The 23908-nt window shown below is 41.9% G+C and overlaps 1 protein-coding gene across 1 annotated transcript; it reads right to left on the bottom strand.

Moving 5' to 3' along the window:
• Window positions 1-1261: 1261 nt before the first annotated feature.
• vamp8 (vesicle-associated membrane protein 8 (endobrevin)) lies at window positions 1262-22185 on the bottom strand. The gene is made up of 3 exons (XM_015973968.3): window positions 21985-22185; window positions 2613-2777; window positions 1262-1652 (listed from the first exon to the last, which is right to left on the bottom strand). The coding sequence occupies exons 1-3, from the start codon at window positions 21997-21999 to the stop codon at window positions 1470-1472; spliced, it is 363 nt and encodes a 120-aa protein (XP_015829454.1). The 5' UTR covers window positions 22000-22185; the 3' UTR covers window positions 1262-1469.
• Between the last annotated feature and the right edge of the window lie 1723 nt (window positions 22186-23908).

Genomic DNA, 23908 nt, shown 5'->3' with positions numbered 1-23908 from the left:
AGTTATAAACATAACCTTCTAAAATCAGTTTCTTCGCTTATTTTTCTGAAATCTCGTGTTCAAACACTTTTCCTATCCAGTGTCTCACCCCAGCAGTCATCAGGAGAGAGGTGGGGACACCCTGGACAGGTCTCCAGCCAGTCACAGGGACACACACACACACACACACACCTGAAATTGTCAGCAGGAGGAAACCCCACACCTGCATGGAAAGAACACACCCATGCAGACAGGCTGCTGCTGAGATTTGAACCTGCAACCCCCCTCCCCCAAAACCCACAAAACGATATGCACCCCTATTCTGTTGATGACCTAAAGGAAAGGAACAAGAACACTTGGTGGTAAATCCAGTTTATTTCAGACCATTAAAACCAGCAAGAAGCATGAGCTCTTCGTGATTCTTACAATACTTCTGCAGCGTCAATGAAATCAACGCAGAACTAAATCAGGCCAGTTTCAGCCGAAGGCATCAGGCCAGCAGACTGCAGCATAAGCAGCACATGATACATACACCCTAGTCAGCCCACCACAGCAGGTCGCTTTCACACTACCCTTCATCACAGAATAAAACAACAACTTAATTTCTAAAGAAACCTTCATTACAGCTAATGACCGAAGCTAATACACGTGTGGGTGTAATTTATGAGAAGAAGCTTTTTGACCTCTTTCAGGTTTTACTGGTACTGTAACAGCACACAGACGAGGAAGTGGAAACAAGACATTCTACAATAAATAAAAATGAAAGACCCATAAACTAGAAATCCCAGTTCCAGCTGGTTACTGGTTAAGAGAAGCCCAGCAGAGGGCGGTCTGAAGGGGAATAAATAATCTTCTGCAGCTGGTAGGCTGGAAGACCCTGAACATTAAACAGCAGAAGAGTAGCAGCTAAACGTTAAGTAACAAAGAAACAAACACACTTAAAAAAACCTAAAATGTGGGTAAGTAACCTACTGTTGTGTTAGAAACCGTTTCACCTCCCCGCCTGCTGCTGTAGCACAAAGAGCCGAGGCTCCTACACGCTGCATGTCGAACACAACTACTGGCAAGGGAACAGAGTTCATCCCAAGCTCCAGCCTCTCCTAATACCACTGGCCCAGTTAGCGCTAGCTTCACCGTTGCCACCTTGGATGACGTCACACACGAGACTGAAGGAGTTCGTTCTTTATCTACAAACTCCTTCTTTGTCACGATGGAGCAGAAACAGTTAGGGACAGAATGAAATCTGGTGTTCAAATGGAAAAAAACAGTGAAGTCAGAGAACTTTGTTCAGAAGACTCGGTCATTCAAAGTATTTTTATGATTTTCACAAGCTTATGTGTCATTACAGTGCGTTACACAAAAGCATGAAAGTAACCGGAGGAAATATTAAATATTCACCAAACCAAAGTGATTTTTCATAGAGTTGATATATTACTGAGTTTACAACAGCGACGTGTTTCTGCTCTCATGGAGTCACTACGGACACGAGTTCAGGGCTTGGTGGTGGGGGTGATCGGACCCACGGATGAACTGGTAGGAATCACTCCAGTGGCCAGAAGGACGATGACGAGGATGATGATGACGACAATCACCACGATGACCACGATCAGCTTGACATTTTTCCACCAGTAGGCACGAGCTACTTTACCAGCCGACTGTTTGAAGGTCTGAGCCTGAGGAGGAGATCAGAGACACACAGGTGTGAGATGGTCCAGGTTTTAGGTCGAAGCTGCAGGTTTGGACAGCAAAAACAAGATCCTGTTAAAAAGGAACACGCACAGCTTCCAAGTTCCTGCTGCTTCTTGTTAATCATTTAATTACGCTGAATATATTGAATATTTACAACCTGCAGGTGAAGGGAAAGCAACACATTTCTGCCCGAGTGTGTCTGTTGAAACCATCGGCATGGTTGAAACACATTTAAAGAGCAAGTCACCCACAAATCAACTTTTTTCCCCGATAATCTATATAAATTTGCATGATTAAGAGCAGCAGATAAAGGTTCCTAGGCAAGTTTCCACATGGACGCTGTATTGAGTGACGCATGATGCCTGCATGCGCCTGATCTCCGTTAAAAAAATGTGATCTGCAAATCCTGATCAACGCCTTTCAGAGCGGATCAAACCAGCTGGCTGCCGCTGCTGCTGTGGAGCCCGTAGAGATGCTGAACAGAGCGTCGCCCCTCCCTCCCGTCTCTCACACTGTGCAGGCACGCAGCGGCAAAAATGTAAACAAACAAGTCTGCTGAACTGCTGCCCTGGGACAGTTGATGAAACACGGTGTGGAGGAAGCTCGTTATTTAATATGAGTTTTAAAGAAGAAACTCTGGGCGGTAAGAGGTGAGGTTTTAAGGCTCGATGCACAAATAAAAACACGGAGCATCAACAGTCAAACACAGCACATCCAAAAATATTGGTCGTTCAAAATATATTTAAAAAAAGTTTACTTTATATATAAATAAAAGCCAGTCATTTGAAAATAAGGCCCATCACCATCTACAACATGTTTCAAGATAAACACCACCACTAATAAACTCACAAAACCAGCCACGGCTCAGCCAACATTACTGGTGCCATCAGTACTGGTATCAGTACCAGCAGGTAAGACCCCCACTCTCCAGTGGTAACACTGACCCCTGCTTGGAGATCCTCAGACTTGCCCATGAGGTCATCCAGCCTCTCTCCACGGGCCAGGATCCGATCCACGTTCTGCGTCATGATTTCTTTCACTCCATCCACTTGGTTCTTCAGATCCTGAACCTTGTCCTTTGGCGCTGCATCCTCAAACCCTCCTCGCTCCTGCAAAAGTGTGCAAAAAGGTCATTATTGCACAAGCTCAAATGACTGTTGCACAAAGGACCAGCAGCACCCTCACTGGAAGACGTGCTGGTGGGATTGAGGAGGTATTCAAAGTACTCCACCCACAGATCCACAACACCCTGAGTCGAGGTCAGCAGCCCACCATCCCCACTATAAACAGTCGTGGTAGTGGGGAGTAGCTCTCCCCTCCTGAAAAGCTGGATGGTGGACCTGGTCGTTACTGGCTAACATTTCCACAACAGTGCTGCTTTTTGCTGGCTGGTCTCAGATTAAGAATACGAATGCAGCAACATTTGGGTTAAGGATTTGGCAATCCTGCAGGCTCTAATACGATTGGCTCTAGAACCAGGAAGTATGGAGATGGGATAGTTGGTAAACAAAGAGGGTGTTTCACAATGTCAATGTTTCACAATGGAACCGTGCCTTGATGTCTTGGCCCCGCCCCGGTTGCCTAGGAGATACATCATCAGGAGCCGCCAAGACGTGTTCCAATTGGTTCCAATGTTCATGTTCTACCAAGGCATGTGCTCTCCGTTTGTTAGTGTTTAGCTAGCTGAGCAAGAATACACAGGAGGTGTCTTGTAGCCTAGCCTTGGTCAAAAATTACCTACAACACACCGCTGTATTTTCAAAAGAACGGCGGATCAGAAGCCGGCAGCTACATCGGGGACAATTTAAGTTTAAAAGTAAGTCAACTAATTTAAAATGGTTTTTTTTAGATCCAAAGAAGTTATCTATGGTTGGTTAGTTGCTTAGTAGTTGCAGCTTCGGTGGCTAGCGGGTAGTAACTCACTTATATTTTTAATTTAATAAATATATACACAATTTAAAAAGTAAAAAGGCTCGTTATATATTCATACTGAAACTAATACGTATAAAATATAACGTTGTCTCTCGTGTCACGTGACGTTACCGCCGTGGAAGCCGCGGTCATGTGATGCAAGTCTGTTCCATTTAACTGTTTTCTTTGACCAAGGAAGGCCAGTGTCCTCGTAAGCAAGGCGCCTGGCCTCACAAGACATCACCTCGCAAGGCCAGACGCCTTGACATTGAGAAACACCCCGAGTATGACCCTCTTGTGACTTTTTGTTTAAAAGGAGAAAAACAGACTAGCACACCCGGCTAAAGAGGAAATCTGTGTCAGTGTAACCTTCCTTCAAACATGACTGAGACGTTGGATCGTTTTGTGATTATCTCACTGCAGAATTGCTACATATTGCTTCTGTGAAGTGACAATGTGTAGTTTTCACCATTAATCTCTGGAAATATCCATCAAAATGTTGTAAATGAATTCAAAGATGCCCAGTTGATGAAAAAAATTGGCAGTTTCATAACGTATAACCATAAAAATCTGTTCTAAAATACATAGGAGCGGGTCTAAGTATCTGGGCAATGCCATGTTGGATGCCTTATTTCCTTCTACGGAAGCCTGCGAGGACAAAATGCATTTACTGATTTGTAACAAATGGTTACGAAACTTTCATCATTAATAAACGTTGTTTTACACATTTGCCTCTTCACTCGTTGCCAGTGATGAAAGGGACTCTGATGTGCTCCCTGGGATTTTTGACCCTAATGGCCATCCGTTGGTAAGATCTTACTTGAACACAAAAGTAATGCGTGCTTGCAATCATTTAGGTATGTACTGCCCCCTATCACCAGGGAAACTACACACTGTCACTTAGGGCTGCAGCTATCGAATATTTTAATATTCGGGTATTCTATCAAATCTTCCATCAATTAATCGAGTATTCTATCTGACAACGTTTCAAGTGAAATTAGATCATGGTCTGCTAAAAATATGAAAATAGAAAAGCAAAATTATAAAAGGCTTTTCCTTTCACTTGTGGAGTTTAGTCATTCACAACCATCACGTTTTTTTCTGAACCACACTTGCTCGTGAGAATGCTACCTGCTAGCTTAGCATTAGCCAATCTACCCGTAGTTTAATTCTTGCCAAGAGACTTTGGACCACTTCTGCCTTTTGTAATGGTTTTTGTCTTTGCTGGTTCCTCTATTTTCCTCCACAGCACCTAGATCATCATGTAGTTCGCCAGTAAAATGTGTTCAGACTGTGGAGCGCACAATTAACGAAGCTTCGAATCAGTAAAAAAAACGAATGGAGGAATTTAATGAATCGAACCCTTCGAATCATTCGATGATTCGTTTCAGCCCTACGGTCACTTTAAGGAGAGTGCATCGAATTGTTGGTGTCATAAAAATAAATGTGTGCCCATGAAGTGAAATTCTGTTTAAATCAGATGTTATAATTAGGGGTGTAACTGTTCACAGTGGAGTGTTGAACCGTTTCGGTTCACTTGCGTATCGTCTTGTTTTATTTTTTCTGATAAATAATTACATTTTATTTGTGTGATTTAAGTGGAGCAGATAAAAGTTCCTAGGTGAGTTTCCGCATGGACAATTGTATAGAGTGATGCATTATGGTTCCATGCGCCCGATCACCATTAAAAATATGATCTGCAAATTCTGATCAACGCCTTTTAAGAGTGGATGAAACCAGCTGGCTGTCGCTGCTACTGGAGCCTGTAGAGACGCTGAATGGAGCGTGGCTCCTACCTCCCTTCTCTCACACTGCCGGCATGCAGCGGCAAAAATGTAAACAAACACGTCTGCTGAACTTTCCCCCTGGATCAATTTATGTTTTCATTCTACAACGAAAAATACGGCTCGGAGGAAGCTCGTTACTGAATACGAGTTTTAAAGAAGAAACTCTGGGCGGTGTGAGGTGGGTTTTAAGAATCGCTGCAGAAATAAAAACACGGAGCATCAACAGTCAAACACAACACTTGTCTGTATGAGTGTGGCACTCATAGCTGTGCACATAACCTGTGAAATAACTTAAGAAATCACGCTAGATCAGTAGCCTGTGATGACACTTGGTTCTGCTTAGGGATGCACCGATGGATCGGCATTTGATCGTAATCGGCCGATAGCGCCCCTATCGGTTTTGATCGGAGTTTTCAAAATAGATCAAAGCAGACCGATCAGGTAGGGTTGTCACGGTAACCGGTGTAGCGGTAAACCCCGGTAAAAAAAGTTGACGATAATAATAACCATCTTGTTTTTTAAAAAAATATTATCTCGGAGGGTTTACCGTGGCTGCGGTGTAGGGGCGGTGACCCTTACCAGCCACCGTATCATCTGCTGAAGTTGCCGGCGGCACATGCACGCTTTGTTGTTTACAGCCAAAACTTTCTTGAAGCTAAAGCTGAAATAATGGCCAAAGGAGGAGACGGCAGCGCTCAGGACATTTATTATCCCTCAAAGAAGACAACGTTGGAAGTACGGGCATCTTTTGGATATTTGAAGAAGGCCGAGGGACAGTTGATAGAAGACGGCTATCCTGTTTGCAGCACGTGCAGGAAAAGTGTCTGTGAAAGGCAGCAACGCTTCAAATCTCATGACACATCTGCGTGACCATCACCCACAACTCTACAGTCAACGCAAGGCAAGCTAACGTTAGCGTTTTAGCTAAAATGCGTGATCCGAGGATTTGGGTTGAGGGAGAATGCAACGAGTCGCTATATAAAGCAGCCGCAGCGCCGCTACCTGCATATAAACCGTGTCGCGGACACCCCCATGTTGAAATGAAGCTATGCATTACGGGGCTCCCAGGGGCAGATAAGAGTTGGTCTCTCTCCGAGAATAATTAGGAATTTAACAATGATTACTGCCTGATGACATTTTCCCACATCTGCAAAGCTCACTGGAAGGACACAAACCGAGGACAATATTTTCCTGATATAGGGTTTATTACTCAAGTAAGGGTGAAAAAGTATCTGATTAGAAGGCTACTTGAGTACTGGGTATCATCTGATCTAATATTTTTTAAATGATGACATCAAACAGACATAAAATAAGAAGTTATGGGCAAATATTGGCATTTTAAAGACTAAAGGGAAAAAATGTAAACAAATAATATAATTACAAAATAACACATTTTAGGCAAAATTTAGACACAAACTGAGGACAATATTTCCTGACATACAGGGTTTATTTAATTGTGTGAAAATGTAGCACGTTTAAAAAAAATACCGCGATAATACCGAAAACCGTGGTAATTTTGGTCACAATAACCGAGAGGTTAAATTTTCACACCGTGACAACCCTAATACAGACCATTTTAGATTAGGTTCCATTTCCTTTATTCCCAGATTATGTAGTTTGTAGCACTCATAATTAAGAACATTTCTGGCCAATCCACGTGATCAGTATCGGTGATCGGTATCGGTGATCAGCATTCTTTGATATCAGTATCGGTGATCAGCATTCTTTGATATCAGTATCGGTGATCAGCATTCTTTGATATCAGTATCGGTGATTGGCAGCAAAAAACTTGATCAGTGCATCCCTAGTTCTGCTCACTATAGGAGCCGCTTTACATATTAAATAAATAAATATATACAGAAAATTTATCGATCCGAGCCCTTCAAAACACTGAACCGAATACAATTTTAGCATACCGCTACACTCCTAGTCTTAATGCATCTTTGTTTGTACAACGTTATTTTAGACATTATTCTTTCACCATCACGGCCCAGTGGTAGCCAGTAAAACTCATCCCTAGAACACCTGGTCAGTGAGCAGCATGCAGCCACCTGGATTAACTTCACACATGGAAACAAACTGCCTCCAACATAAATAACACATTTAGCCAGCAGCACCTTCAGCTAACAAATGGATAACTGCTGCTGTAATACTGCACCAGAGCAGCCTGTGTTACCATGGTGACCTAGCTGGCCTCAAAACACAGTTTCCTTTGTTAAAAAAAAAAAAACCTGACATTTAGCTCCACATAGCTGAAAGTCACTGTGAAGCACAACCCCCCAAACCTCAAGCACCCAGAGCTGAAATGGGCCAATAGCATAAAAGAAGTTTATAGCACTTTTCAAAGGAAGACGTCACAAAGTGCTTCACAGAAAAAAGCAAACCTAAAAACAACATAATTGCAAAAAGCCATTAAATACTAAAGATAGAAAACTAACAGAATTAAAACAGATAAGTAGCAAGTGACTAGTGGTGGAGAGGGCGTGGGTGGCCGGGGGGGAGCAAGCAGAAATAGTATAAACCAAACAGCAGAACTAGTATCATGTACCACACTAGTTACAATAAAACATAAAATACTAAAGAGATAAAAGTAGAAGTGTACAGTGGGGAGAGACTGAAAAAATCTCAAAGAAGTAGCGGGGTGTGTGTGTGTGTGTGTGTGTGTGTGTGTGTGTGTGTGTGTGTGTGCGTGCGCGAGCCCACAAAAGAAATAAGCCAACTCCTACAGATACAAGTCCTTTAGGCTTGGACAGTATTACCGTAAACAGCCGGTGTTAGTTCCAATACTGTCATGAAAAATACAGTACATGTAGGAGGCGAGGACTAAAACGATAAAAAAGTCATTTCATGTATAAAACAGAAGAGTGGTTGAATTTTTAGTTTTGCTCAAATAGTTTTAAATGTTTTGTCCAACTATTTTTTTATTTTTATTTTTTGGTTTTTGATGTGTGTGTAATGTTGTTATTGTTTTAGTAATAGTGTTTGTTATTCAGTTTCTGAATGATGAAGGTCCAAACCAACAGTTTGGTAAATCCACTTGAGACACATTACACCTTGGTAAAATGTGGAAGCTAGACGTTATTAAAATTTGGATACTGCCCAAGCCTGAAGTCAATGAATGTATCTTCCATAATAAAACACTTATGTTTATAGCCGTTATAAAATTAGGGACCTTCAAAACCTTATGCTACTGCAAATGCTAGTCTAAGCAACTACTAATGCGAGCCTGAGCTAGAGCTAGCCATCCTTGTTGGATGAGAGGAAAACAACACAGGAGAATGACGAAGCTCCCTTCTAAAGTTGCAGGATGTGCTGGGAACATCCAGACTTTGAATAAAGGACAGCTATATCCATAGCTTGGCTGTTAAACTATCCAGATAGTCTTCACAGCTGTACACACGTTCCTAACTTCAGGAAGTCATAGAGCCATCTAGGTAAACTGGCCAATCAGCACACAGCGCCTTTAATATTCATGTCCTGGCTGAGTGGGCGGAGAAAACCAGTCTTTCCATGGTAGAGCTTTATTATGAGGTTGTGTTTGGCTATTAATCAGAGCTCCTGGGCCATTTGGAGCCCCAACAAAGTTTGACACATTATCAATAGGCTCAAATAACAGTTTCTTATTCTAAAATGTTCTAGGATCCAGGCGCGTTGCAAGCTTTTCAAAAGAGTGGGGGATGTTGTCTGTGCCTAAAATAATTTCATGTTATTCATCTTGTTAGTTTAATTTCCATGATAGCGGAGCAGGTGCAAATTTTAGACGCGTCACGCACGTCTCCGTTTTAAAAATGTTTAAACTGTTCAGAGTACAAATCCAGGCTCTGTCTCGTTAGATCGGTGCAACTAAAGTTTGTACTGAATGAAACTTTACATTAAACCATGTTGAAAAGAAAAGGATCCGATTAAATCGTTTCCCCCTCATTTTACAGTCATGGAGTACAGCGCAGTGCGCGTGGCTCTGGGGTTAATCAAGTTTAATTGTTTCTGTTTGCAACAATCTTGACAAGAAGGCAAAACAGTTAAATGGCAGGTTACAGATACTTCCATAGCGCAGACAGCGCATGCGGTAAGAGTTCCTCCCACTGAAGCGGTCTGGAAAGCCGGTCTCTCTGAGGGATGTGTCACCTGGAAAAATGTTCTCTGATTATGAAACTTTGGCTGAATAGCGCTTGTTCCCGTCTCTAATATGGAGACGCATGACGCATCCAGTCCGAGGCAGAATAGCCTCTTCAGCGCAGAAAGCACCTGTAGAGACATTTGATCACGCACAAAGTTTATGTGGAGCAGAAGCGGTCGGGCCACGGCAGGTGAAACGTTCCTAGCCTACATGAAGTGAAACTGTTTAATTGTAACATTAATATGTTACTGGACACGCTGGTCTGGTTGGTTAGACCAGTGTTTGAAGCGGAAAACACACACACACACACGCACACACACACACACCATTTAAAATAATGCTGACAGCGTGGACTAGAAGACAGGTGATGGTTTACGTATTTAAATGATGATCAGGCTGATGTAAAACGTAATCTCCATCCACATCCAGACAGAATTATCCTCTATTCTTTCTCTATTTGCTCTGCTCTTGTCTGGGCTGACGGAGCGCGCGGCGCGCCTAGCGGCTGTGATGCACATTTTACACATTTGGAGAGGTGGGCTGGATGCTTTAATTTTACTGGAAGATGGATTTTTTTCTTCAAAAATGTCGGAGATTTTGCCCCATGAATAACCGTAAAAACTACCGGTGTGCATGTACCCTTATGAAAGAGAGGAAAGAGAGGTTGAGAGGTAAATAAATAGAAGTGCAGGTAATGCATTCTGGTGCCTATTAATGAAAAATGAATCAAAATTAAATTGGGAGTTTTTACTTCATATTTTAGAAATAAAAATGACGGGGGGAAAATGTATGACGTCTTTTTATACGAAATTTTCTAGCGCGACCTGCCTGCTTCACTTAAGTCTCTGCTTATTAAGGTCCATCTAAAATTACCGTGACCCACCCAAAAATGAAAACCTGGTGCTGCGCCTGTTATAAACCTCTGCAAATTGTTCTTCACTTTATCAAACTCAGACTTTGTACAGCTAATATCAAGACGTAAAATTATGAATTCAGTCGAGCTCCTGAAACCAGACATCGGCTGTCGGGTTTCAAGGAGAAACAGAAGAGGGAGGGGAAGAAGGAGATGAGGCAAACAGAGTGAGTATGACGTAGAGAAACCAGACTGGTGTGGAGGTGAGCAAAACGGCTGGAAAAGTGTGGGCGTTGAACCATCTCAATGAGAAAAGTGTGGGCGTTGAACCATCTCAATGAGAAAAGTGTGGGTGTTGAACCATCTCAATGAGAAAAGTGTGGGTGTTGAACCATCTCAATGAGAAAAGTGTGGGTGTTGAACCATCTCAATGAGAAAAGTGTGGGTGTTGAACCATCTCAATGAGAAAAGTGTGGGCGTTGAACCATCTCAATGAGAAAAGTGTGGGCGTTGAACCATCTCAATGAGAAAAGTGTGGGCGTTGAACCATCTCAATGAGAAAAGTGTGGGCGTTGAGTAGGGCTGGGGGTAAACGATTATTTTTAAAACGATTATTCTGACGATTATTTTATCGAATAGTCGACTATTCTAATGAATATTTATACAATTAATCTAATGATTATTTTTCTATTGCACAGTTAATAAAAACCAAAAAATCTCTAATAAATTCCTCCAAAAAATTGATCAATTGTTACTGTAAGAGAATAAACACTACAGGCCTCCCATTTTGTATAACACTGCTTTTATTGTGTTGGTTGGTTATGTTCTGGTGACGTGTAGAACTTGGGAGTGCAGGCTGCTGCCTGAGAGGTGGTAGAAGATGGAGTGTCTCCATGCTGCTTCGTCTTGGTCACTTATGAGCGTGAGGCGAGTGGTGTTACGACTCTTCCTGGGGAGTTTGGCTCGTGTGCAAAAAGGAAGGGACAATAATGTGGGATTTAAAAGTTAAAATGATGATCAGGTTTATTTACAACTACAAAAAACCAAATCTTTCCATCCACAGGTTGGGAGTAATAAAACTAATTCTGCCTGTGGGGAATTAAAACAAAAGTACAGATAACTAGGGATGTCCCACTGGGCAAAGATTACAGGGTTTTGGACCAAAATAAGAATCTCCAAAGTTCCAAACTCTAAACTGGGCGGTTAAACCAACCTCAAGGTGATATTTTAAACTAAACCGAAAACCCAAAACACTCTAAATGTAACAAAAGGGAGATTTTATTACATTTAGACATTTATTAATTTGTACCACAAATTATTATTTTTTATATGTGTTCAACATGTTTAAATATCGCTTGTTTAATTAACCAACATTTCTAGTGTACAGCGCCTTGTTTGGTTGTAATGCCTTGTGAATGCGCTTTATAAATAAAATTGGATTGGATTGGATTGAAAAAAGATGAACTCTAAACCAAAACGTAACACAGGGTATATACAGCAATCCTTAAGTAAAATTTACTACTTTTTAATACCTTTTTTTACTACCTTCAGAATTTTTTTAAAACCATCACAACACTAAATTGCAAGTGTTAATCAGCGACCTATTTACACATATTTTAACATATATAACATACAAAAAGAATAGACTTAGAGACTCACTGATGTTGACAACGTATTGCACATATTTATTTTACTTAGAAAATAAGCCAGGCACTTCTGTTCAGCGGTTCAGTCAGTTGACTACGAGGCCTGAAATGATGCACAACGACCACTGAATATGACGTCATCATTATGTGACCGGATATGCTAAAGTAGGGCTGCTCGATTAAGGTAAAAACAATAATCACGATTATTGTGACTGAAATTGAGATCTCGATTATTTAAGATGATTTTTCAATTAATGTAGATTTTTTATTTTATTTTTTTTATTCAGTCATAAAATTGCTCAGTGCTAGAGCTGTGGCGACGCATCGATGACGTCGACGGCTCGATTCTAAAAATTCGTCGACGTCAGATCCGGTAGTCAACGCACCGCGCCCACTTGTTGCATCCCCAGGAGTTTGTAAATGGAGGAGGAATCTGCCTGTTTTTCCTCTAGTTCGCCCTCTTCTCCGCCTTCACTAACATCTCCGCCAAATACCGAAGACCCGGAACAACGTCCGTCCACTACTAGATTCCTTTCCTGTTTTGCCCGCCTTCGTCTCCTGCATCGGACAACAACTTCCGGGGTCAGATGTGCTGCTTTGTCTCTATCGCAGATGTAGAACATCACCGGGAGCGTTTCTCCCTTCATTAAGGAGCTTCTTTCAGACATTAGGAGAGCTGTTTTGGTGGTAGCAGTCTCTCCTTCATGCTGGTCTGTTTGCTGGGTGTTTTTGGTTTATTTAAACTTGGTAACTTGAATTTAACGTTGGTAAAGCTACTGTTAGCTTTTCGCTAACAGCTTCTTGCGTTTGGATAAGCGGTTACGTTTTGGTTTAGAGTTCATCTTTTTTGTGGTGCAGATCTTCCTTTTATTACATTTAGAGTGTTGTGGGTTTTCGGTTTAGTTTAAAATATCACCTCGAGTTTGGTTTAGAGTTTGGACCTTTGGAGATCCTTATTTTGGTCCAGAACCCTGTAATCGTTGCCCAGTGGGACATCCCAGGTTATTTGTACTTTTGTTTTAATTTCCCACAGGCAGAATTAGTTTTATTATTCCCAACCTGTGGATGGAAATATTTATGTTTTTTTGTAGTTGTAAATAAACCTGATCATCATTTTAACTTTTAAATCCCGTTATTGTCCCTTCCTTTTTGCACACAAGCCAAACTCCCCAGGAAGGATCGTAACACCACTCGCCTCACGCACATAAGTGACCAAAACAAAGCAGCATGGAGACACTCCATCTTCTACCACCTCTCAGGCAGCAGCCTGCACTCCCAAGTTCTACACGTCACCAGAACATAACCAACCAACACAATAAACGCAGTGTTATACAAAATGGAAGGCCTGTAGTGTTTATTCTCTTACAGTAACAATTTATCCATTTTTTGGAAGAATTTATTTGAGATTTTTTGGTTTTTATTAATTGTGCAATAGAAAAATAATCGCTAGATTAATCATCTAAATAGTCATTAGAATAGTCGACTATTCGATAAAATAATCGTCAGAATAATCGTTTTAAAAATACTTGTTTACCCCCAGCCCTACTCAGGGCACAATCAGGGCAAAAATAAACAAGAAACAAGATGATCACTAAAAGAACTCCTGATTCCCAGTATAAAAAGACCAATATACTTACAGCTCATAGTCTATGACCCAAGGGCTATAGACCTTGGTTTAACTCATTTAAGTCTAACCAGTACAGACCCAAATACCAATATCTTGCAAATACTGACAACAAGAATTATACAGTGGCATTTATAACAAATAAATGCAAATAAATTGATGTTCACAAAATGTTGCATAACATTTATTTAGTCGTGTCTAGGTGCTGTAGGAGCGTGCACTAGCACCGTGTCCTCAGAGAGATTCGTTATTATTTATCAGCGTGAGGAACTTATTTCTACCTTATTTATAAACTATTTATTTACAGGTCCATCAGTTAATGTAATAATTGTCCCAACCACAGCTGCACCCCCACCCCCCAACCCGGTCTCACAGCAATCAGGGGCAAGCTGCACCTGTGTTTAGCACGCAGCACGCGCACATTTAGCCGTTTTTAGCGGCTCAGGAGCCCGCAGGTGCGGTGTGTGTGTCACTCACTCTGGTTTCTCCAACATGGAGCCGGCTCCGAGAGCCGTTTCTTTAGCGACCGACACATCACTACATCATTCCCTTTCCTAATGTCCTGAAGAACGGTCGGGAGCGCAGGCGGAGTGTTTAGCTAACCTGCAGGAAATGTCGACGACAGTTATCCAGAAAGTAGCTAAGGGTTACCAGAGATGTTTCTGAGGTGTTCGCTAGGTACTTTTAAGATTTAAAAAGTCAAGAAGGGGGTCTGAAAAGCTGTTGGAAATAGCGTCAAAGTCGCCAAGTTGGCAACACTGTGGGAGGAGCGCTTCATTTGCAACTCAGGGCAGCGCAAGCGGGAGGAGCAAATAATCGGCTTGTTTTGTTTTTATAATCGTTCAAAACATTTCATTCGGAATATATTTCTATGTTGATGTTCATAATACGACACCTGATAGCCTGAAAAAAATAATACCTAATTTGGAAAAAATAATACCTCTGAGACCAAATTTAACGCTTTTAATGGCCTTAAATTTGACTATTTTTATTTATCACTTTTTAATACTTTTTAAAACCCCGCGGACACCCTGTAACAGCTTATCCAAACGCAAGAAGCTGTTAGCGAAAATGCTAACAGTAGCTTTACCAACGTTAAGTTGCCAAGTTTAAATAAACCAAAAACACCCAGCAGCAAACAGACCAGCTCGGAGGAGAGACTGCTACCACCAAAACAGCTCTCCTAATGTCTGAAAGAAGCTCCTTTATGAAGGGAGAAACGCTCCCGGTGATGTTTTACATCTGCGATAGAGACGGAGCAGCGCATTTGACCCCGGAAGTTGTTGTCCGTTGCCGGGAAACGAAGGCGGGCAAAACAGGAAAGGAACCTAGTAGCGGATGGACTTTGTTCCGGGTCTTCGGTATTTGGCTGAGATGTTAGTGAAGGCGGAGAAGAGGTCGAACTAGAGGAAAAACATTCCACCTCTATTTACAAACTCCTGGGGATGCAACAAGTGGGTGCGGTGCGTCGACTTCCGGATCTGACGTCGACAAATTTTTAGAATCGAGCCGTCGACGTCATCGAAGCTTCGCTACAGCCCTAGCGTTGAGCACCATCTCAATGAGAAAAGTGTGGGTGTTGAACCATCTCAATGAGAAAAGTGTGGGCGTTGAACCATCTCAATGGGTGTTGAACCATCTCAATGAGAAAAGTGTGGGTGTTGAACCACCTCAATGAGAAAAGTGTGGGTGTTGAGCACCATCTCAATGAGAAAAGTGTGGGTGTTGAACCATCTCAATGAGAAAAGTGTGGGTGTTGAGCACCATCTCAATGAGAAAAGTGTGGGCGTTGAGCACCATCTCAATGAGAAAAGTGTGGGCGTTGAGCACCATCTCAATGAGAAAAGTGTGGGTGTTGAGCACCATCTCAATGAGAAAAGTGTGGGTGTTGAGCACCATCTCAATGAGAAAAGTGTGGGTGTTGAACCATCTCAATGAGAAAAGTGTGGGCGTTGAACCATCTCAATGAGAAAAGTGTGGGCGTTGAACCATCTCAATGGGTGTTGAACCATCTCAATGAGAAAAGTGTGGGTGTTGAGCACCATCTCAATGAGAAAAGTGTGGGTGTTGAGCACCATCTCAATGAGAAAAGTGTGGGTGTTGAGCACCATCTCAATGAGAAAAGTGTGGGTGTTGAGCACCATCTCAATGAGAAAAGTGTGGGCGTTGAACCATCTCAATGAGAAAAGTGTGGGTGTTGAACCATCTCAATGAGAAAAGTGTGGGTGTTGAACCATCTCAATGAGAAAAGTGTGGGTGTTGAGCACCATCTCAATGAGAAAAGTGTGGGTGTTGAGCACCATCTCAATGAGAAAAGTGTGGGTGTTGAGCACCATCTCAATGAGAAAAGTGTGGGTGTTGAGCACCATCTCAATGAGAAAAGTGTGGGTGTTGAGCACCATCTCAATGAGAAAAGTGTGGGTGTTGAGCACCATCTCAATGAGAAAAGTGTGGGTGTTGAACCATCTCAATGAGAAAAGTGTGGGTGTTGAACCATCTCAATGAGAAAAGTGTGGGTGTTGAACCATCTCAATGAGAAAAGTGTGGGCGTTGAACCATCTCAATGAGAAAAGTGTGGGTGTTGAACCATCTCAATGAGAAAAGTGTGGGCGTTGAACCATCTCAATGAGAAAAGTGTGGGCGTTGAACCATCTCAATGAGAAAAGTGTGGGTGTTGAGCACCATCTCAATGAGAAAAGTGTGGGTGTTGAGCACCATCTCAATGAGAAAAGTGTGGGTGTTGAGCACCATCTCAATGAGAAAAGTGTGGGCGTTGAACCATCTCAATGAGAAAAGTGTGGGCGTTGAACCATCTCAATGAGAAAAGTGTGGGCGTTGAGCACCATCTCAATGAGAAAAGTGTGGGCGTTGAGCACCATCTCAATGAGAAAAGTGTGGGTGTTGAGCACCATCTCAATGAGAAAAGTGTGGGTGTTGAGAACCATCTCAATGAGAAAAGTGTGGGCGTTGAGCACCATCTCAATGAGAAAAGTGTGGGCGTTGAGCACCATCTCAATGAGAAAAGTGTGGGCGTTGAGCACCATCTCAATGAGAAAAGTGTGGGTGTTGAGCACCATCTCAATGAGAAAAGTGTGGGCGTTGAACCATCTCAATGAGAAAAGTGTGGGCGTTGAGCACCATCTCAATGAGAAAAGTGTGGGCGTTGAGCACCATCTCAATGAGAAAAGTGTGGGTGTTGAGCACCATCTCAATGAGAAAAGTGTGGGTGTTGAGCACCATCTCAATGAGAAAAGTGTGGGTGTTGAGCACCATCTCAATGAGAAAAGTGTGGGTGTTGAGCACCATCTCAATGAGAAAAGTGTGGGTGTTGAGCACCATCTCAATGAGAAAAGTGTGGGTGTTGAGCACCATCTCAATGAGAAAAGTGTGGGTGTTGAGCACCATCTCAATGAGAAAAGTGTGGGTGTTGAACCATCTCAATGAGAAAAGTGTGGGTGTTGAACCATCTCAATGAGAAAAGTGTGGGCGTTGAACCATCTCAATGAGAAAAGTGTGGGTGTTGAGCACCATCTCAATGAGAAAAGTGTGGGTGTTGAGCACCATCTCAATGAGAAAAGTGTGGGTGTTGAGCACCATCTCAATGAGAAAAGTGTGGGTGTTGAGCACCATCTCAATGAGAAAAGTGTGGGCGTTGAACCATCTCAATGAGAAAAGTGTGGGCGTTGAGCACCATCTCAATGAGAAAAGTGTGGGTGTTGAGCACCATCTCAATGAGAAAAGTGTGGGTGTTGAGCACCATCTCAATGAGAAAAGTGTGGGTGTTGAGCACCATCTCAATGAGAAAAGTGTGGGTGTTGAGCACCATCTCAATGAGAAAAGTGTGGGTGTTGAGCACCATCTCAATGAGAAAAGTGTGGGTGTTGAGCACCATCTCAATGAGAAAAGTGTGGGTGTTGAGCACCATCTCAATGAGAAAAGTGTGGGTGTTGAGCACCATCTCAATGAGAAAAGTGTGGGTGTTGAGCACCATCTCAATGAGAAAATTGTGGGTGTTGAGCACCATCTCAATGAGAAAAGTGTGGGTGTTGAGCACCATCTCAATGAGAAAAGTGTGGGTGTTGAGCACCATCTCAATGAGAAAAGTGTGGGTGTTGAAACCCCCACATACCCCACGGGTGCGACGCCCATGCTAGGATCCTTTCAAATTGATTTTCTAAGCTCTCCTCACATAGCCTAGTGAACTAGACCAAATAATACACTTTAGTCTGGCTTGCCAGGCTACTCCTCACATGGATGAAGATTGATTTTCAGATGGCTTTCTTTATGTCTGCTGATGGAAAGTGTTTTTATATCGATGAATAAAGTGAAACAGAAGCAGCTCACATTGCTGGAGGTGTGTGTGTATGTGTGCGCCCAGCACTCTGTGTCCCCATGAGCCATTGTCAAACTATAAACAAAATAGTTGCTAGGCAACAGAGCAGGTTTTCCCTCGTCATCTTTTGTCTTCCTTCCCATCTGCTGACTCATTCTCTCTCCTTTGTCTTTGGTCATTTATTTCTAATTTCTTTTAAAGGACTGTTGATACTTTGATGCTTTATGAATAAAACTGGCAGATTTTTATCCCCACATTAAATAACACTGCCAAACGGGTTTCCCTATAGCAGGGTTTTTCATTCCTGGTCTTTGAGGACAGCCACTGGCATGTTTTCTAGGTTTGCTGCACTAAACACACCTGGTTTGACCGAGTGGATGACCAACAGGCTTCTGAGGAACTTGAGGAGCTGCTGAAGAGGTGATTCAATCATTGAATCAGGTTTTGGATAACCTTGACCCACAGGACACATGATATTAATCCTCATTAAATTTCATTTTGCTGCTACATGAACCAAACTGTTTTCTTCACAATGCTAACAGTTCATACGGCAATGCCCTTCTAACTGGTCTTCCAGGCTGTACTGTGAGACCTCTTCAAATGGTCCAGAACGCAGCGGCGCGTCTGGTCTTCAATCAGCCAAAAAGAGCACACGTCACCCCTCTGTTCAATGAACACCACTGGCTACCGCTAGCAGCACGCATCAAATTCAAATTGCTAACACTAGCATACAAAGTCCGAGACGGTACGGCTCCCATCTACCTGAATCGTCTTGCAAAGGCTTACGTCTCGGCCCGGCCGCTCCGGTCATCACAGGATCGTCGGCTAGCAGTGCCTACACCACGCTCAGGACAATCCAGACTCTTCTCATGCATCGTTCCACAAATGTGGAATGACCTACCAAGCACTACCAGAACAGGGGCTTCCTTTTCAATTTTCAAGAAACTCCTGAAGACCCTGCTCTTCAGAGAGCATCTTCTAAACTAGCACCCTCCCTGCACCCGTCCCCCCTCTCTACTGTCCACTCCATTGTTCCCTCCTCTCCATGACTGATGCCAAGTTGTTGTTGTTGTTAGCCTCAAGGGCAACATGCTGATTATCACTTGTAAGTCGCTTTGGACAAAATCGTCTGCTAAATACATAAACATAAACATTACAGTACCACAGTAAGGCTGTTAACTTTAGATACACATTTTCACAGAGACAGGAAATCGTGTGAGGCAGTGCATGGAACAGCAACGACTACAGCAAACCTCTTATTCACGGGATGCACGACGAGTCAGAAAGAAAAAAAAACAATCTTATTTAGCGCCTCTTAAGACAAAAATCACAAGGCGCTTCACAAGAGCAAATAAAAAAATAAAAAATAAAGACTTTAAATAATTATTAAAAAATATCATATATTTAAGAAAAATTTTCATTGTGATTAGAAATTTTTGGGAAAGAAAAACAGAAAATTATTTTAAAAAAGAGGTAATCAGTGGATGCTGGGAAAGGCTGAATTGGTAGAAAGAGCTGAATAAGAAAAGGGCAATAGTTAAGGTCACACCAAAGCCAGCCTGAACAGGTGAGTTTTCAGCTGCTTTTAAAGGAGACCACTGAGTCCACCGATCTCTGGGGGAGAGAGTATCGCGTCAGACCCGTGCCACAACCCGTGCACGCGCATTGGGTCCACAGTGCGCGTGTGAACGGGACTCGCGAGCGAAAATATACATGGCGAGAGGTCATTTGTGCACTGAGAGGGAGCAAACTGTGTCTGTGAGCGCACAAGGATGTGCACAAGTGACAAACCTGCGTGCGCGCGTTGCCAACGAGCACACGGCAGAGGAAAACGTGCGCGCGCGGCAGCCTCTCTGCGCGCTCGGCAGCCTCTGCGCGCTCGGTTTCTAATTCCGCTCGCTCGGCTGTGAGGAGTTTTGGCACTCTGGAGGCGTGGCCTGTGGCAGATCTTCCCTGTCCTCTGATTGGTTAGTTTACTCCGCACTTTACTCTCTAGCTATCTGTATAAAAAAATCTGAGATTCAGCAGTTGCTGTCATGGCTCAGCTGGGAGAGCGGGTGACTCTCACTCTGGAGGATCCAGGTTCGAGTCCGGCCAAGGGACATAGAGTTGATGTCATGTTATTCTTTCCTAATTCCTGTGATATTATTTTACAGTTGTGACCGTTCAACTGTCATTAAACGTCCGAATGTTTGCTGGGCAGTGTTTTAAAAAGTGCACATAAGCTAGATGGTTTTAACCAGGTAAAAATAGACTTGTGGGTGTAGGTATGTCCAAGTTTAAAAAGTTCTTGCCTCATTAATGTATTGTTTATTTTTTTCAGCATTTAATTGACAAATTATCCTTTCAAATAATTAATTGATGAGTTACATAATTGTCCATTTAGAATTGTTGAATGGACTGAGTCAAGTTTGGTGCACTTTATATATTTCAAAACATGTTTTTTTTTAATTATGCATATAAATAATTTTAATGTTAATTTATTGAAATATTTCTATTTTTTCATTACCTCACCCTTGTTTTGACAAAAACAAGATCTTGCTGGATAATATCACGGAGAAACTATTTGTTCACAGTACATGGCTCAGTGAGGATCTGTGTACCAAAGGAGGAGATGCTCAGAAATCTGTCTGCAGATTGTTACAACCCAGACTGGAAGTGGTGGGCTGTAATAAGAAAGGAGACCAAACAGAGGAGTGGGGGGTTCAACAACTGATTTATTTAACCAAAGTAAGGATTTCCAATAATAAATAAGAGGTATTCACCTTCAATACTAGTCATTAAAATGCAGCAGTTGCTGTACTGGTGTAGTTCAAAGTGGAGTGCATCAAATAAAACAATATTAACATAAAGGTGAGTCGTGTCATTACCCCCCCCACCACCACAGCTGGAAAAATCCCTAGGGGAAACACTAACAGCTGTAGCTTAGACATCTCATGGTTCTTAAAGGAGATGTACAGTTGGATGCCATCTGCATAAAGATGGTAGGATTCATTTAAAAGAGCTCAGCATGTGCTGGAGAGGAAGCAGATGAAGACGAACTTGGGTCTTCCAGTAAAACCTGATTAAGAGGAAATAAAATTAGATAGCAGGCAACTACAAAGCTGGCACAGATGTGGTCTCTATGATTTAAAAGGTAAATTTAAAGGAAAACTTTCATTTGATTGCAAAATAAATGTAACCTATATCCTCAGTGAGCCATTTAAAATGCCGACTCTTTAACTAGTCAAATGTGAAATTCCCTTAATCTGTGAGCACATGTGAGATTTGAATGGAGTGTAAATCCTGATCTTTCAGCTTTAATCTGTTCTGTCTCTATTATAAAGACTGAAACACCTCTGTTCCCAGCAGCAGCAGAGGATCAGTCCTGCTTCAGATTTGCATGCAAAGCTTTTCTCACTTGGTCACAAACATTTAACAGTCAAAAACCACCGTTAGATATCCAGCTGACCAGAATAAAAAAACATTTGTTTGTGTCCTAAAGTGGTTCAAAACTACAGAAATTGAATCCAAGTGCCTCAATGATGATGCCCTGAAAAAATAAGATGATACAGATCAGTTTATCTTAAATAGCAACAACATTACTTTTACATCTGTTGTTTGCACGCCTGCTTAGAAAACACACCAAACGTATGTGGACAGACCAAGGTTTCAGTCCAAAACAAATTATTTCCACCTTCTGAAGTATCTGATCCTCTGACCTCTCCAGCCAGCAGGAACAAGATGCTACAGCATCTCTGAGCTAAGTTAGCTAGCTAAGTTTGAGCTAACAAACAGCTTTAAGCTGCAACAGCGTTTAAAACGCTCATTTAAACACCGACTTCACACTTTCAAACATTAACTTAAGTAAATGTCCAACAGCAGGACCGCAGAGCAGCTTCCGAGTGGACGCCATTGTTCAGGGAAAACAGGGTCGTAAGTTACAGGTGTCCCCTCAACTCAAACATTATTCATTTTCTTCATGTGACCTGAACAAACACACCTGCTCCTTACATGGCGCCTCGTTATGGAGTCGCTGCAACAAAACAAGAAAAACATCACCTACCGGGTCCGCGTCCATCCTGTCAGAAACTAGATCCTCCTTCAGAAGACCCACAGACACGGTTCTTTAGTTTAAAACCTTTAAAATGATGTAAAACCTAAAAGTTTGACGCTCCTACAGGTGTCTCTCTCTCTCTCTCTCTCTCTCTCACTCGCTCCTCCTTGGTTTCACTTCCTGTTTTTTTCTCTTCACTCTGAATTCCTTCGCTTCGAGTTTTCAGCTCAAACCCACATCCGGTTTCATTAAAGCGATAAACGTGAAGCTCATTAAACGGTTTAAAGTAAGTTTATTAACATTTACAAGCATTACGTTAGAAAAGTTAAATAAAATAAAACGGTACTACATTTGTTTCATAATTTAAAACAGGAGATAAAACGTGTTAACCAAATCACTTGGATTTTAATTAAGTTTTTTAAACTGTGTATTATTTTATTTATTTAATTATTTAATGCTCTTCCTATTTTTACTTCTGCGTTTATACATTTTGTTATGAACCTGGGCCATCGTTTGTTTTATTGTGAAACATCTATGCTTTTATTTAGAAGATGTACTCCTGTATTGTGTCTGCTGTTGATAAACTGAGTGTAATTACCTTTCAAGGGCACATAGAATATTTATTCATCCGTTTATTTGTCTGAAGCTTTGCTGATTTGTGAGTCAGTGGTGAGAGTTGGATTGTGATTTAATCCGATGCTCAACTAAACAAACGTCTGCAAAAATAAGAGCAATTCAAACATAACAAATTCACATTAGCAGTAGGCCTAAGTTTTAAATAAATACTTTTTATTCACCACAGCAGACATCTGTGCTAAACTATTATAATGTAATAATAGTTGTTACATAGAAAGTGGTTCAGCTTTTAAACAAGACAATAACACTCATAAGTGAGTGCTGTGTGTGTGTTTTCCTCATAGGTTTTAGCCTGGCCTGCCAGACTGGTCCTGTTTAATCCTGCAGAGAGTGTCTGGTTCCTCACAGGCAGAGAGGCACTTGAGGGGCGGGACTAGGAAGCTCAAAAATCACCAATCACAAAAAAGACAGAAATGCAGACAGTACCGCGCAATGCAGTAGTTTTTTAGCTGTAGTCAAAAATGGCGTCTGGCGACAGCGCCATCTTTCTTAGAAGTAAGGCTTTTAGTGCTTCTACTTGTTGTTTTAAAGACGTGCCAAAGTCATCTAGAACAGAGGAAAGAGCCGCAGCGAACTCCCCATTCAGTCGCCATGTTCTTTATTTATAATTGAACAAGATACATATTCTCGTTGAGGATTACAGTCTCGTCAATACAACAGCCAAAACCAACAGCTTAGTGAATAACATGACAGCATCTATGTACAACATAAAATAGATACGTGAAAACAAAAGGGACATAACAAAAATAAAAGGGACTTTACAAAAATCAAGACACAAGACGGGGGGTTAATGCAAACACAACATCCAAATAATACTCCTGCAAATACAAATACAATCCTGTAGCACAGAAGATAAGAGCCTAATAGTCTAAGACCGAGAGATGAGATTTTGTCATGAATTGTAACAAATCGGTCTGATTTTAGATGCTTAAGCGAGGAAAAATATTGTTTAAAGTCATTCATAAATCTGGCAAAGGAGGGTGTTTGTGACAAACTCGGCGTTGTGGTGTGTGACGAACGCTACTCAGCGCTGATTGGCTCGGTTAGATTTCTGGGTGGGGTTATTTAAATAGCAGAGTTCCCAGACCCTTTCTCTGGCCAGGCACATTTTTCCTTCTGGTTTTATTTGTAATGCATGCCTATCGAAAGCTGTTAGACTAAAACATTCATGTGGGTTTCATTTTCTAAGGTCCAGTTGATTCGATCCAGCAGAGAAACAGAAAGGCCTACTTTCTATTTAAAACTAAGGTTGGGCAGACATTTCTGTTCTTGTTTCTTAAATGTTCACACTTTCTCT

Source organism: Nothobranchius furzeri, chromosome 17, assembly GCF_043380555.1.
Source record: "Nothobranchius furzeri strain GRZ-AD chromosome 17, NfurGRZ-RIMD1, whole genome shotgun sequence".
Classification (NCBI taxonomy): Eukaryota; Metazoa; Chordata; class Actinopteri; order Cyprinodontiformes; family Nothobranchiidae; genus Nothobranchius; species Nothobranchius furzeri.
Note: the sequence above shows the minus strand (reverse complement) of the source record. Positions and strands in the feature narration are given on the sequence as shown.